General features: G+C 39.8%; 1 protein-coding gene across 2 annotated transcripts; it reads left to right on the forward strand.

Annotated features, from left to right (window-relative positions):
* Positions 1–2007: 2007 nt before the first annotated feature.
* Positions 2008–16630, forward strand: si:ch73-52p7.1 (uncharacterized protein LOC100321084 homolog). 2 transcript variants are annotated; one of them, XM_036126856.1, is made up of 2 exons: positions 2008–2081; positions 14450–16630. In XM_036126856.1, exon 2 carries the CDS (start codon positions 14539–14541, stop codon positions 15337–15339), a length of 801 nt encoding a protein of 266 aa, XP_035982749.1. In that variant the 5' UTR covers positions 2008–2081; positions 14450–14538; the 3' UTR covers positions 15340–16630. The 2 variants fall into 2 exon arrangements, with proteins under 2 accessions (XP_035982749.1, XP_012720415.2); XM_012864961.3 differs by having other exon boundaries at positions 2014–2081; positions 14477–16630.
* Positions 16631–17133: the final 503 nt, after the last annotated feature.

Here is a 17133-nt window from a genome sequence, read left to right on the forward strand (position 1 = left end):
AGGGAAGCTCGTAAATCCAGGACACCTCTGGTTGTGTTTGGTTTAAAGCAGCGGCTTAAATCGCCACTTGTGAGTGAAAGTACTCAGAGGCCATAATGCTGTTTTTCTATTAAAGCCCCACTTTTTAATTATATGTATTTTTCCTCAGTAATTCTTTAAACATTTAATGTAACACATTTTTGTTGGTCTAACAAAAAAAAAAAAAAAAAAAAAAGGGGGGGGGGAGCTCAGATGTTTGCTGTAATAGAAGAAATGGTTTCCTCAAATTATTTAGCTGTTTTTTTAATGGTTTATGAGAATGTTCTTCAAAAATTCAGTTTAATACACGAGTGTCTGTCTGACAGTCAAAAATCACAGGATGTGTTTATTAAAAAATATGGCTCATAGATTTTTTTTTTTGTTAAATCTGTTGTTGCAAATATTTTCCATTTGAGGAAAATATCAATTTGTAATTGAAAGCTTTATCCCAAGGAAATTACAAAAAAAATGTCCGTTTGTATCAGCTCCAGTAGCTGAAGGGCTAAATTTGGATCATTCTTGAACATGTGGTCCGGGACCCATACAAAATTATTCTGAGGGCCATATTGGCCCCAGGGCTTCTCTTTGGACGGGGGCAGACAAAGGTTAAAGTTACTGAACTTTTTGATTCCCTTTTTGTATAAAATAAACATTTATTATATTGTTTTTAACTTCAAACATTAATTAAGGAATTATAACAAATGATGTACCTTGTCATATCTCTTTGCCTAGTTAATTAACTACAGTCTGTCATCTTCACATGTACAAATGTTTGTTGAACATTTGTAAAATGGCTATTAGGTTCATACAAGGGAGGGGGGTAATTATTATTATTATTATTATTATTATTATTATTATTATTATTATTATTATTAATATTAGTGGGGATGTTATTTTTGTTCTGCTCTTTTGTTTAGTTTGTCCCTGGATACATGTTACCCTTTTTGTGAAGCAAATTAGCCACTAACTGGCTTGCTATCCCTATCCATCCATCGTCTATACCGACTTATCCTAGGAATTATCTCCATTGGTAATATTGGGCAAGAATCATGGACAGGTCACCTACCCATCACAGGGCAACACACAGACACCAGGGTGGGCAACAATGCGCCCACGCTCATGCCTACGGGTAATTCAGAGAGATCCATTAACCTAACAGTCTTGTTTTTGGGACTGTGGGTCAAAACCCAAGTAGAGCCCACACATGCAAGCAGAAAACATGTAAACTTCATGCAGAAAAAAACATGGTCTAGGCGTTACTTACATATCAGTAGCCAGTAACCAAGTTCTTTAAATATTATTATACTGTCATAGAAACATTCCCTTAACAATGTTAGACTTCCAACTTAAATCCAAACTAATATAAACAACAAAATTACTACTATAACAACAACAACAACAACAATAATAAAGGTAAACTAAAAGGAAAATACTGACGGTGTTACAGGATATCGTGATTAACAGGTGGCAGTAGACCTCAGTGTGGCAGGATTTCCACTTGACTCCCCTTGTCAGTTGGTTCGGCATACTGCATCTTTTTTCTAATGGTTTCATTTATGTACAGAATCCGACTGCACTTGAACGCACCAACAAGCAGGCACGCGTTCGTTTTGCTTTAACGGGAAATTACCTATTCTTCCAGGAGATAAGGCCCCTACAGCAGCAACACCCAAACTGTCCGAGACACTAACTATATTTGTTAAAATGTAGTTAATGCAGTTTTGCCTTCAACCTAACAGCTAAAGCCAAATATTTACACTGAAGCCTTCAGAATAAAAAAGAACAACAACGTTTTGTTTTGTTTTTTTTACATGTAACTCCAACAAAAATAAAAAAATACATAGGGCTGATGTAGCCCAGTCATAATAGCAGTTTCAGTAAGCTTTATGTAAAACATTAAAGCAGTGAGGAATGTCTTTTCAAGCAGCTAAACTTGTATTCCATGTGAGCTGATCCTCTGGGATACTTCCCACGTCATGACGTCAGAGAGATGGGGAAGTTTTCTCCCCATTCCAGCGTCCAACAGACGCATTCGCTTATCTGCTCCACACCAGGAATTTGAGGTAAGCAGGAAACCAGGACCTTTGGAGAAAGTGTTTTCTGAATACTATGGCATTTATTTCCTTGCATTTTAATTGTAAAGATGTATTTGTTTGCCTCTGGTCTGGCTGATACATTGAGAAGGAATTTAAAGCCCAGCCTGCTGTTTTTCTCATGTTACAGCACACAGCATTCCTGCGTTTTGTGTGTTGTAATGCAGACTGAGAAAGCAGGGGAAGCTGCTAAACTGCAGGACTGACAGAAACTTTGTTGCTCCTTGGTTACTTGTAAATGAGAGGAGTGTTGGGACAGGTCAGATTTGATCCCTGACTAACACAGTTAGTTTCCTGACATTCCCTAAAAAATGATCTTGTGATGCCAGATATTCGGAGGCTACTGGTGTTGCACTCACGATTGTGAAATGATGCGATTCGGTTGTGAAGCTCCAAGAAAGCTGCATTCAGACTGAAGAAATCCATATTTCGATTAAGTGGGAGAAGAACATTAAAGATAGTGCTAGATGTTGAAACATCTTCTCTTTCTATATTATCCAGCCTTCCCCTGAGCATCAGCTGGTTTGATAAGCAGTCCTCAACCACTGCTGTTTGTGGGCTCAGATTTCTGATACATCATTCCTAATAAACAAACAAACAAAAAAATTGAAAGAAAGCATAGTTCAGCATTAATATAGCACTTTTTAGAATTAGAATTTCTTGACTTTTCTGTTTCACGGATACAGTGTACTTCATCATATATCATACAGAGTTTCATCCTTTTTAATATGTTGGGTTTATTTATTTATTTTTTGCAACAGTGCAGTTTGAGTTTTTCTATGGATTTTTATCGTTTGTTCCAAAACAACAGTTAAAAATCGCTGCGCACCTGCAGTCCTGCCCGCTCCTGATCGTTAATCGGTCAGTCGGAAGCCAAAAGTTACTACCGTTATTCTGATCAATGAATGCAACAACTTTGCTAACAGGTCTGGGCTCAACAATCTTCACTGTGGAAGTTGTTGATGCAGCAACACCTAGCTGGCCAATTCAACTATCAGAGAGGTGTTTAGGAAGGAGCACGTTTTCTGTTCTTTCAAGAACATAACTGCATAAAATTTGCTCTGTTTTGGTATTTTGCAAAGACCAATTCTGTCTGATGATTGAAGCTGCTGTTGGGGATCGGTCCCAAAATGTCTGATCGGTGCATTAGTTGTTCTGCTTCTCTACCTGCCTTCATTTTTTTGTATTCTGCTTCCAATGAGCAACATTTTCTCATGTAAATGTTCTAGTATTGTTTTCATTTGTCCAACCTGACTGAATATTGAATGAAAGGTGTCAGCTTTGTCATTCAGCACCACCACGAGTTATTAATAACCAATGCTGTTGGTTTGAGGCACAGACTAACCAAGCAAAATTGAGGAAAAGAGGAGTTTCAGAATGCTTTTTAAGAAAACTGGAGAAGTTTTATTAGCGAGACTAAAGACAAATTAGTGTCCACATAGTTTTGGAAAAAAAAAACATATTTGTAAAAAATATTGTGTGCAGATATATTGAATTACTTTCACGTTATACACAAGATTCAAATATTTAAAATATAAAAGTGGGGGTTGCTTGAGGCACTTAACACCTTAATGCGGAGTTTCCCAAATGATGATCCTAAATTTATTTTTTTTACAATTTCAGAGATTTACTTGTTTTAATATAGCAAATTCATGCCTTTAATCATAGAAAAAGTTTTTTTTCTGCAAAAATAATGATTTTGACATCAGAAAACATCCAAGTTTTTTTCTTGCAAATATGTGAAATTAATCATAAACTTTCGGATTTGTTTTAAAGGAAATTTAGTCTAATACGGCCAATAATTGATTATCTATTAACATTAATGGCGGTAATGCAATTTTGTTTTGTTTTCTAGAAATTACAAGAATAAATAACTTTATGAGAACAAAGTCGTATACGAGAATAAATTGGTATATTATGAGAATAATATACCAATTATACCAATAATATACCAATTATACCAAAGTCACTCAGTCATTTGAACAATTGTCACAAAGTCCTAAAACTAATGATAAAATGATTTGCTAATAAGATTTAGTATTTCCTTATTTGTGAAACCGATTCCAAAATATAACTTTACAAGATGCTCAATATTCCTCATTGTAACACAGGGAGGAAACAGCTTTTTTGTAAGTGTTCTCCCAAAATTCCTATTTTATTCTCGCAATTTTATGTCTTTATACTTGTAATTTCATAAAGGAAAAAAAGTGGAGGTCGCTGATCTCCAGCGCTGTTATTTTGTGGGTCGCAGGCTAAGTTTGGAAACCCCTGCGGCTGCCTTAATGTAAAAGTCCTTATTACTGTGACACGATCAAATAAAATGGTTAATGAAGACAGAAAAATGCATTGCCTTTCCTTATTTCTAGTCTAATCTGAGGTGGTTCATCTTTTAGGATGAATCAGCACCTTTTCTGGTCTTGTTTGGTTCCTGTTGGGCTTTACGCTTGTGAGTCCCTGGTTCTGTTTTCACAACTTGGTAGATCATGTGTACCCATGCTGCGTTATGAGTCAACCTTAAGTGTTGCGTTACTGCTTTCCTTTGTGTTTTTGTTAGATTTAATTCAACTTAAAACTGAATCTTAAAAAAAATTCACAGCTTTGATTTTTTTTTCTTATCAATGCAAATGACTTTGATAGCATCGAAGCCCCCCCCCCCTCTCGTGCTGAAGCTTCAACAAACAACACATTGAAGAGTTATTCGGTCCATTTCTTCAGAGCTCGTGTTTTCATTATGAGTAAACAGTCACAAGGCAGATTTCTGGGTTTTAATGGGAAAGCTAGAAATGTTCTGGAAAGAGTTGAGAAACCTTTAAACTAATGACCTTAAAACCAACATTGTGGTTTGTGTGTCCATTACATTTTGTCCCTTTCACAGTGAGTACAGGACTCGCCGGCCGGTCCGGCACTGTCCAGAAAAAGCTTGTTTTCATGCAGACGTTGCATTTCAGTGTAAGCCGCAATGTTTTTTGGGTTTTTTTTTTGTGGCTGTATAACTACATGTGCTCTCCAAAGTAAATACCCCAGTTGAAATACCAAATGAGAGAGTGTTTTCAGTCAAAAACACTGAAAACTTTTAAAAACTTGAATCCGGCGTATGTATAATTCTACTCAAAGGTAAAATAATTTATTAGGGTGAACAAAAATAAAAGCTGCAATAACCTACGCCCTCAAACTGATACTTGACAGGCACAGCAATCCAGTCTGTCAGCATCCCACTTCCACATTTGCTCATTTTTGCCCAACCTGCCTTGCATAACGTCTCCAAATCTTTCATGAATCTTTTGTCGTGAAATGCTGTGGTTGGGTTGGACCCAAGCACAGAGGTGAGATTTTCATGCAGCTGAAGGTCAATTGTTTTTGCTTTTTTTTTTTTTTTTTTTTTTTTAAAGAAAAGACTTGCAAAATTTGAGGAACAAGTTCATGAGGAACTGAAATATGAACAAACTGGAAAACACAAAGTGGTTGGCACAAAGGGCAGCCAGCATAGAGGTGACTGAAAACAGATGGAGCTGATGAAACTGATGAAAACTTTTACACTACTGGGACGGCAAATGGGTGACATGACAACCCGTTTTTACTAATAAGGAAAGTGAAGGACAGCTGGGCAACAAACCAGGCAAAGGTTGTTAATTTCAAAGGTACTTTTAATCTAACAAACGAGCCTCATTAGAACACGCCAGTGTTGTAGTCAAGTCACTATGCCTCGAGTCCGAGTCCAGGTTCGGGTCTCCAGTGTTCAAGTCCAAGTCAAGTCCAAGTCATTAAAAAAAATCTGAGTCGAGTCCTTATTGATCAAGTCGAGTCCAAGTTCCGCACTAAAGTAAGCATAGCTTACATGTTTTTAAACTAAAAATAATTATATAATTATATAAAAAAATAATATTCTAATGACATTAAAATTATAGCCTAATGATATAGAAAAAGAAGTCGAGTCTTTTTCTCAATTTCCGAGTCAGAATGATCTGAATGTAGGAGTCCGAGTCCAAGTTCGAGTCATCAGTGCTCAAGTCCAAGTCAAGTCACGAGTCTCTAAATTTAGCTAATGACTCGGACTCGAGTTCGAGTCTCGGACTCGAGTACTACAACACTGGAACACGCATTATAATTAACTGAGACCTTGTACACATGTATCCGGGTCTTTATAGAAATGAATGTCTCCCTTGCATCGTTTGAAAAAAAAATCGTACACAAGGGATCGTATCCTGAAACGTTTTCATCCACACAAATCTGCACAAACAGATCGGAGATGCCGTTGTTTTTATAGCAGTGAATTAATTCAGCTTAACATTTATGAGACAGCCAATCACAACACCAGCATAAAAATGTTTCTGACAGCATTCACTTTTACTCCACCGCATGGCCAAGCCTACAACAATGGTCGCACATGTGACGTCAGCGCCGCATTATTTGTTGCAAACTGTGATGCGCGGGACCCTAAGGCCTTCTAAATACATGTTTTTATAGCTCCTAGCTCCTGTCGCCTTTCATGGGGCCCGCAGTAAGAACAACAGTAAGAACTCTATTGTGGGAAGGAAAGGTGCTCCAGACTGCTGCGCTGATTTTGGACAGCCTTTAACTCCGATGTCATTATGTGAGGGAAACGCACATGGATGATGTGACTCATATCCAGGTCTACAGCCTTCCCAAAATGAGCAATGAAGTGCACGCTCTCTTCTCTCCAGACATTTCCATTAATTTCCGTGTGACAGCTCATGTTTAAACCTCATGTCATGCAAAGGATTGTGGGATTTCTTATTGCTCCTGAGTACAGGTAAGGGACATTGCAAAGTTCCTATGTTAAAGGAGCTATCAAAGGAAGCTGACAGGCTCCTTTTCCTACCTCCTTCATTACTGAATGCACTATTTCCTGGTGACCGCTAACACACTTCGCTTTGGCTAAAGAGACCTTACCCAATAGAGCTGTTAGAGCCTAAAACTCCACATTCCCAGAAAGCACACAAAAAGGGCATTTTCTCAAATCTCCACATTGGTCAGAGTATTTTTTTTTTAAATAATCGTTTTTAGTGATATAAAACATAGTTTTTGTGTGGATGAACGGTCAAAATGTATAAAAATGTGTTAATTCTCCAGATATCCAGGTACGTGTCGACTAGGCTTGAAATGTTGCGGTGTTATTTTGCCTGTTCACGTTGCACTTTTAGCCTGTCATATAGACAGCATTGTTACCATCATAGTTATGCCTTTTCAGACATGACGAATAAATGCTGAAGGGAAATAAGTCAGTGAGCAGTGGGTGAAGCCCCTCTGTGAGCAGAATTAGTCAGCTCACACTCATAATGTTCAGTCTCAGTCAAAAAAATTACAATCTTAAACTGTGAAAATACTCAAACAGAAACTGCTGAAGGTATTAACTCATTACTTTAGTTTTGTTATTTTTGCACATTTTAAGCATAGTTATGTGGTTACATTCAATTATGAAGATGGAAGAATAAAACAAAATTTCAAATAATTCATGTATTAACGATTAAAGTTAAAATATTATACCCTCTTTAAATTGAATGGGTGTACATATTGTGTAAGTATCTAGGCTTCTGCAAGGAAATTTAGTTTTAACAAGCTTTTAAATTTTTGGTCTTCTTTTTGTTTAACAAATTGTCCCCGTCCTCAAATAATCGCCTAAGTCGTTTTATTTCAGGCTTTTCTGAAAACATAGCAGCAAGTTATTAAGTTGATTTAGGCAAAAAGATTATTCTTGAAAATAAAGGACTCTGGTCATTATTGTAGGAAGGCGACGGAATGATAACATTGCGTAATCAACTTTAAGGTTTGTACACTTGAGGTTAGATTTGAATAATTTCAGAACCAGTGAAAGCCTTTTAATTGACAGCGTTATACATTTATGTACAGAACAGGTGCTCAAGCACTGCAGCTCTCATCCAATCTAAGAATTGAAATTGAAGAAACTGCTCACTAACTGAGCCAAGTACAATTTATTTTATTATTAAAATCTATGCTTAAAAGGTAATGCGGTGTTGAGATGCAATGCTCTACATGATGAATATACTAAAGTGAGGCTCAGAAATGTCACTTCAGTATTTTAGCAGAGCTCATTTTCTGAGTTTTAACCTGTCCCCCCCGCCCCACCACTCGTCAACAGCTTTACAGCTCTATAAGACAAAAAATATTGTTTTAAATCCATTTTTATGAACTTGTGGTACCAATAAACAATATGTGCTGTTTTGCTTTATGTTTTACTAGTAGGATGGAGGAAAGCGGTTTCTGCTCTTGTAAAACTATGGAACTATGAAACTATTGATTACATAAATGTCCATGTCTGTAGGTATGAAAAAAGAAAAGAAAAAATGTTTAAAAGATATATATTTCCAGACTTTTTTCCTATTTTATTGTCTAAAGGTCAGTATAAATTCTCAGTCATTCAGGTCATGATCGATCCAAAAAAAGGTTAAAAAATAAAAACAACTGGACTTCTATTCTGAAGCTGAAGACGTTTCGCTTCCCATCCAGGAAGCTTTCTCAATTCAAAGCTTCAGCTTCAGAGTAGAAGTCCAGTTAATTTATTTTTTAACCTTTTTTGGATTGTCTATAGGTCATGTCCCTCCTCCCTTTTCCTTTCCATTACTCCTGTTGAACTCTGTTCCCTTCCTTCCATTCTTCAGTCTTTCCGTTTTCCATTTTTCTTTGTGTCCCTCCTTTCTTTTTTTGTAACTTGTGTCCTTCCATCCTTACTTTATTTCATTCCTTATATTGGGGCATTTCTAACATCTTTATCATCTTCCTTTCCTGTCTCCTTTCTTTCCTTCCCTGCGTCCCTCTTTTAGTCCTTCAGGCCTTCCTTGCTTACTTGTGTTCCTTCCTTCACTTCTCCCTTTTATTCTTCCTTCCCTCCTTTATCTCCTTCCTTGGGTTTCTTGTGCCATACCCCTTTCCTTCTTCACGTCCGTCTATCCTTCTTTTTTGCTTTCCTTTCTTTCTTCCTGTCTTCCAGTTGGTCTCAATTTTTTCCCCTCCAGCTTCCATATTTGAAGCTTGTCTGCAAATCAATAGTGAACTTTAGTATTTCATATTTTCTAATGCATGAAAAGACTGAGTCTGGGAAAATTGACAGCAAAAATGTACAGGACCGTTGTTTTCTACTTTGCTCAACCTTCTGTGGTAGAATCCCCTTTATGTGCAGCCAAACGAATGACCCAGGCTCAGGAAATCAGAGCTCTTGGATAAAGATATACTACTCACATTAGACAATATTTAACCAGCTACAGAAAACATACAGAGCCGTATGTGTGACAGTATTAAACACAGAAGACAGCAATTCAAAGCGCTGTAAATGCTAATTCTCTTTTTGTTTATTGTAACTGCGGGGCAGTGGAGGAATGTGGCGGTCAGCTCTGTCCGGTCTTCAAAATACGACCCGGTGTCGTGTTCCTGCTCCGATATCACTGCCAAACCCAGAAAACCAACCCAGACCTTTAGAGCAGCCAAGATTTCAAAACAGTGTTTTCCCTGGAATCTCAGAGCGATCCGCACACATATAATTTTCCGACTGTGTGTGTTTTTGTACGCGAAATTCAATGAAGGCTCGCCGGGCCAAACAATGTGTTGCTGTAGTCCAGCAGGGACACACCCATCCCAGACCTTTTGTGTGTGTGTGTGTGTGTGTGTGTGTTTCTAATTGAAACAAATCTTGATCCAAACCACATGTCCATGCAACATCCGCCCGCTTCGTTCTGTAGCAGGAAAATGCTTGATGGATGTAAAATACTCACGGGAACCACCTCGGAGCGTTGTACTTCAATGTCGAGGAATAAAACTCCAAGTTACGACAAATGCCTGGAGGAGGGAATGCTGAGCTCTTTGTTTACATGCAAAGGGCCTCAGTTGCCCTCACACCGCACCGGCCTGTTTTCCTCCCTCAGGAAGGTCAAGAGTACACATCTCAGCGCAGGCAAAATGAAGTAAAGGTGTTTTTGTGTAGCTGCACACGTGGAGGTCACGTCTTTTTCTGTGTTGGGTTTCAGGAACAGTCGTTTTGAATTAAAACGGAGGCGAAGGCCGCCGCCGTGCCAAAAGATAAAGTTACATTAAGTTAGCCCTGGAATGCAGCAGATTTGTGGTGAGAGCGTTCAGATACTTTACATTTCTCCACGACGATTGTTTACTCTCCGGTATTTTCAAGACAGCAGGACAGAGAGACGGATTGTTTTTTTTTTTGTTTTTTTCGATAATATTATTTTCATGTAAGGCCATTCTTCAGTCAAGCCAATAGTTTGAAGAATGTTAACTAAAACTTAAAACTGATCAATTACCAGAGACATCTGTGCTAGGTGACAGATGTTTAATGATAATAAAAATTACCCGGTTGAACAAACAGGGAATGGCTGATTCTGCCACAGTTTGACCGGATTTCCACCAGGTTATGTTGAAAAACCTCTTTCTAAAATGCTGAAAGAATCAAAGTTAAATACACATTTCTGTGTCATGTCTGTAGTCAAATTAAGAAAATTAAACAACCACAAACACACGTTCTTCAGATATTATGTAAACCATGTGCACCTGTACTGCTATCATAGGAATTAGGTGGAAAAGTAGCAGCCAAGTGCTGCCATATAAATGTATTTGGTTGACTGGTTATCAGCAAAAGCAACCACTTCTGAAGATGTATGACTTTGCTGGTCTGAAGCATGCACAGTGCCAAAGACCCAGGAACGCTCCGTCACCAAGCTCCGCCCCCTTGAAAGAGCTCAGAGCTTTTTTCCTTCTTAAAAATGAGCAGTTTTGGTAAAAGGTTGGTTGAATAAAGGGTTTGAATTCAGTGTTCAGTGTGTTCTTTATCTAAAAATAGGTAATTAAGCAACAGCATGAAACGACCAGGGCTGCACTTTAATATATGTTTTGAATTATCAATATTGATCAATATGATTTCTATTTTATCAATATGTTTTTTTCCCCCCATATCATCCAGCCCTAATGGGAAGGCATACACATAAGACCAATCCTAACACATTTTATTTCCAATAGTCATCAGTTAGAGTGATTATTCACAAGCAGAAAACATTTAGGACGCTGCTAGCTGTCACAGGAGTGAGGCTCCCAGCAATTCCCCAACATCAGACTGAGCTGTTCAGAAATGGCAAAAAAAAATAAAAATAGCTTATGTTAGCAATCTTCACCAATAGCAATGTTGGTGAAGATTCGTAAGAAGTAAAAAAAATAAAACTGGACTTCTATTCTGAAGCTGAAGATATTTCACTTCCCATCCAGGAAGCTTGGATGGAGTAGCTGGTCCATGCTGGTGACCACAAACATGCCAAATTAAATGCAGACATTCAGTCATACAATTAGCTGTCATTTTGTCATGAACAGAGCAGAGGACCCAGTATTCAAAACAAACAAGCAGAAGGTTAGTTAAAAAAGGGTTTATTTTAGGATGAGTAGTGGGCAGAACCAGGATGACAGAACTGGCTGATAAGCACAATGAGCAGGGCAGGACAAAGCTCGTTGATTAACAGTCTTAAGTCAAAAGCCGGGAATCAGAAATGCAGGAAAGTCCAGAAACAGGATCTAAGCTCAGAGTCAGGAAATGGAACCAGGTTCGGTACACGGACAGTGCTGACAGACTGGACGAGGACAGGAAAGCTCAGTGGTCAAATAATAATCCAGATCGGTACACAGGTAAGCTGGCAGGGAACAAAAACTCACCACTGGCTCATAAACAATCTGGCAGAACACGGCGGAGTGAAGCAGGTATAAAAAGGGGAGTGAGCAGGTGATCGGAGTAGAGACTAATTACAGAAAACAGGTGGAACTAATCAAAGGAAGGGAAGTGACTGACAGATGAATAGCTCTGACTGGCTGGTGACTACTGACAGGGGAGTGACACAAACTGATTGGGTGAAGACAGATAAGTGGGCTGGCAGGTAAACAGAACTGAACTAAAAGCTTGTAGAACCCTGACTGATAACCAAGTAAAATAAAGAAAAGTGCAAAACCGAACTAACAGCAAACCCAAATCCTGACACATTTGTATTATTTTAGCATCATAAACTAGTAGATTAGACTCAAATAAAGCTGGTCAGCAGAACATTTTTGGTTAAAGATGATTAATTATTGAAAGAAGACTAATCCAAAGCCTAACAGTATCTATAACGTTATTTCAATAAGTGCCTTGAAAACCTAAAAATAAGTGTCATGTGCGTCCCATGTCCATCATTTTCATGGCAGAGTGAACAGCCCAATTCCAGTCTTGCTTTTTTTTTTTAAACAAAACTTTAGTGTTCACTTCTGGTAACAGCTACATCCATTATTCCCTCTGTAAACAGTATGTGTTCAGTGTGATGTCTGCTTTCTCCTGCTGTTATCTGCACTTTGGGGTCTCTGACCACTCAGACAGAAGTCTGATGGCGGTCACAATTTATTATTAGTATGAATGGCCACGCGCAGAAATTGGCTTTCAGCAAAAGATCAGAATTGAGCATCAAGCCCTGCCGTGGGAACGAAGCCTCTGAGAACATTAGTGAACAAACAGCATCACGAAGACCAGGCAACACAACACAGAAGTCAGGGACAACGTTGAGGGGAGGTTTAAAGACTAAACGGGTTATAAACAATAAGCATATCTCACAGAGCAATGTGCAATACAGCATCTAAAACATAAAGTGCGTGGCAAAGAAGCATCTAAGAGGCTAACTCTGGAGGAGCTGCAAAGATCTGCAGCTCATGAGAGATATTGTGTTAATGTGACAGCAGTCGTGTACTACACAAACCCAGGTTTTATGAAAGATTGGGTAGAAGAAAGTCACTGTTGATAGAAAACCACGAACAACAAGTCCTATTTATGATAATGTGGTGAAAGCCTTATAGAGGACAAAGCAGAAGTAAGAACAAAGGCATTTATAAAAACGTCTGACAGAAACCACACATTAACCAGCCTCCTGATGAACAACTCTTCGGTTGCCCAGACTAATGGTGACATAATCAGCCCGTCGGCGCCACAACAGTCATCGGGTGGGTGTCTCCAAGGGGGCCGACGGCTTTGGCTGATATAAAACAACACCATAAATCCATAATATTGTTCTGAACAGATGTCTTTAGAAAGAGTAGCCAAGAAAAGGCCACTGCAAAGAGCAAAACCGATCTCAGTCTCAGAGCAAACTGACAACCATAACTCTTTCATGTCGCTAACTTTAGGATGACCGAATACAGCCTCACTCTAAATGCACTTTTGTATTCATATCCGTGGATGGCTCCAGAAAAATGTGCCCTGGTTAAAGATGAGGTTTAATAAATCATGAGTTTTTAATGTATCTGCCAGGCCTCTCTGTTCTCTGTCTTAGTACATTCCTCCATGTCTCACAAATGACTCCTGCACTGTTGCTTTGGCAGGTGACTTGCAGTGTAGGAAGAGCACATTATTTGATTGTATCATTTGAAATGCATTAAACTGTGGACATTGATTGCATATCTTATTGATTCGTTAATTCTTACTCATTTATATACATACATCAAACTAGATACCCAGGCACAGTAGTCAGCACTGTTGCCTTAGAACAGGGGTGTCCAACTCCAGTCCTCGAGGGCCGGTGTCCTGCAACTTTTAGGTGCGTCTCTGCTTCAACACACCTGAGGTAAATAATCAGGTCATTAGCAGGACTCTGAAGAACCTGACTGCACACTTAGGAGGTAACTCAGCATTTAATTCAGGTGTGTTGGACCAGGGACACATCTAAAAGTTGAACTCTCCTTCTAGGTTCACATGTCTTCAAACGTCTATGTTTTGTTGCAAGCCGACAATAGAGTGCCCTATCTGGGTACTTTAGCCTCCTCCCACAGTCTGAAAACATGATTGATAAGTTAAATGGTTTCCCTAAATACGGGTGGGGTTTGGTGCTTACTTCCTTGCTTTCAACAGTCACCAAGAATACCACCGCTAACACATCCATGTAAGGTTAAAAGATTGCAGCCCTCAGCTCACGCTGTGCTGAGCCGCAACGTTTTCGTTCAGAATTTTTGATTCAGCCACTTATTCGAGAATTAATGGTAAAGCTGAAATCAAATTAATCCAGTTTGTTTATATCGTGCCAATTCACGACACATCATCTCAAGGCACTTTAGAGTCAATTCAAATCATACAGACAGAGTGGGCAAAGAGAATCCAGCAGATTGCATCAAGTAATTGACATCTGCATTGTCACTGGCTTTGCAGCAATCCCTCATACCCAGCATGCATGCAGCGACAGTGGAGGGGAAAACTCCCCTTTAACAGGAAGAAATTTGATGAGAAAAGGATATATATATCTTGAACTCAATCATTTAGGTACATCAATGAGAGCCTAACCAGTTTGTTTCTTTCATTCACGCAGGGTATTTCTTTTTCTCTGTCGGTGCAGATACAAACAGCCGATCACGGCCGATGGCTCAGCCCTCCTCCTGAGACCCTCCGCCTGCCGTGATGCCTGCCTTCAGCCCTCCCGCTCCTCTCCTCCATCTGCTGCTCTGTGCTCTGGCTGCCGACCTGCCTCTGGCTTACGTCGCTCACGGCAACTTCATGTACTACTCTTGGAGCCAGGACGCTCAGCCGTGCAGCGCATCCTCAGTGTCCGACTGCCGATGCAAGAACTTCCAGCTCTCCACCGCACACTGGCCCCTGTCTCACTCCGCTCCCGTTTTCCCCAGGAAACATCTGACCGTTTGGTTCTCGTCGCCGTCCACCGTCATGCGTCTGCTCAACAACTCGGTGGTGAAACACCTGACGCTCATCCACTGCGGACCTCCGGGAGAGGCCAGGGGGGCGGCTCCTTCTCCTCAGGAGGGGTATTTCGCAGTGAAGCACCTGGAGAGGCTGACGGTGGTGAACGTGCCGGAGAGGCCGTTTCATCCCTGCGCTGATGCAAACTGTGGCAAAAGCGCGAGCGCTAACCAAGACAGAGATAACAGCTTTACGTTTGACTCAAACAAATCCAACAAGGACCGAAACACCAACATGGACCTCGTCGCTGAGGCCATGAGAAGCTCTCTGAGAGCTTCGTCGCCCCGGATCCAAGACATCTTCCTGGGCAGGGAGCTTGGGGCGGCGCATCACGAACAGGCCCGGCTGGGGATCATTCACAGCTCGGTGCTGGACTGGGGAGCAGAGATCAAAACCTACACGGTGCTCACTCACATAGACAGTGACGGGACGCTGCCTTTCCCCAACCTCCATCTGGCAAAGCTGCCCGAGGCGTCCGTCATCTATGTCAGCTTTGTGTACTGAGAAGAGAGTTTTTTTTAGAGGAGGAGGGGGATCCACTGATGGCACAATGCAGGCGTCTACTTGTTGTTGTTTTTTTAGCCTGCGGCTTCACAATATTCTCCATATTCCAATGAACTCTGAGATAAAAAAAAAAAGTCATTGGTTTACATATTACACTGTCTTTTTAAGCTCCCTAGTTCACAGACATCACAATTCTTAAATAATCTGTTTGAAGAAGTTCTTGATACATCAGAACAACAAACATTTTAGATCCTAGTTGTTTTTGCATCTATCTGCATAAAACTGAGAAGAACTAAATCAGCCCCCATGCAGCCCACTGCTCCCCAAGGGATGGGATAAATGCAGAGCACAAATTTCCTTGGAATGTATGCTGCAATAATAAAGAAAGATCATTATTATTATTATTATTATTGTAGATAAAGGCCAATATTAGATATATTGTAAATCGCATCTTTCACAGGGTCAGTGAACGTCAGGCTTAAACACATGTTAACAAGAGCAATAGATCACAAAGTGATGGTGGGTCATGTTGCTTTGGGATTTGCTGATACAGAGCAGTTCAATCATTCAAAGCAAGTTGTTCTGGTCCGGTGGATACACCACCACCCATGATTTGACCAATGTCTAACTAAAAGATGGTTTAAAACTAAAAGTCTTTACCTGCTTTTTTTAAATGCATATGCCGGGCCAAGGCAACAAACGCAGACAGGTGTTGCACGGCCTACAGGCGGCTGCTTCAGCGTGGTAAAAACTATTTTCATAAACTCCTCTTTTATTGCAGTCGCAATAAAAAATTTTCACAATAAATACTGTTGCAAACAACGATATCAATTTTAGGTAAACATTTTTCCAGTGGGGAGAAAAATCTGTCTTAATAAATGATTGTTGTCCTAGTTATGTTTTGCTTTTCCGTTTGTTGTTTAGTTTTTAAAATAGATCAGGTTTTCTCAGAGCTTTTAATCAGCAATCTGACAGCTTCTGTTTCTCTGGGAAAGGAAGCATTAATGAAATCTGCAAACCTCACGGTTAGAGAACGGCAGTCCAGAGTGGCTCCTCAGGGTCACCAAGCCTCCATAACAACCAGCAGATTTTATCTGCACACCGACAGGTTGCTTGGTAAAGCACCTCATGCTCATGATCGTTTTATCTGGGCTTTTCCCAAAAGGCATGGGAAACTTTGAAGGCAAGGCAATTTTATTTATGAAGCACTTTTCATTAACAAGGCAATTCAAAGTGTTGTACATGAACAAAAAAAAACAGAGGACGGGAAAACATTACAGAGGAAAGCACATTGCTGTGGAATAGTAGCAGCAGGTCAGATACAGTATAAGACAAGTTGGACTATAAACTAATACATTAACATTCAAAGGCAATCCTAAACAAATGTGTTTTTAATTTTGATTTAAAAGAACTCAGACTTTCAGCACTTTTTACAGTTTTCTGAAAGTTTGTTCCAGATAAGTGGAGCATAGGAACTAAATGCTGCTTCTCCTTGTTTAGTTCTGGTTCTAGGTATGCAGAGCAGGCTGGAGCCAGAAGACCTGAGTGGTCTGGAGGGTTGATACACTGATAACAAGTCTGTGATGTGTTTAGGTGCTAAGCCATTTAGGGATTTATAGACTAACAGAAGGATTTTAAAGTCTATTCTCTGAGATACAGGGAGCCAGTGTAAGGACTTTAGAACTGGGGTGATGTGCTCTACTTTCTTAGTCTTAGTGAGGACGCGGGCAGCAGCGTTCTGGATCAGCTGCAGCTGTCTGATTCACTTTTTAGGCAGAGCTGTGAAAACACTGT

The sequence above is a fragment of the Fundulus heteroclitus genome, chromosome 22, assembly GCF_011125445.2.
Source record: "Fundulus heteroclitus isolate FHET01 chromosome 22, MU-UCD_Fhet_4.1, whole genome shotgun sequence".
NCBI lineage: Eukaryota > Metazoa > Chordata > Actinopteri > Cyprinodontiformes > Fundulidae > Fundulus > Fundulus heteroclitus.

Coding starts and splice junctions, on each gene's coding strand:
- si:ch73-52p7.1 (XM_036126856.1), top strand. CDS start 14,539: ATGCCTGCCTTCAGCCCTCCCGCTCCTCTCCTCCATCTGCTGCTCTGT.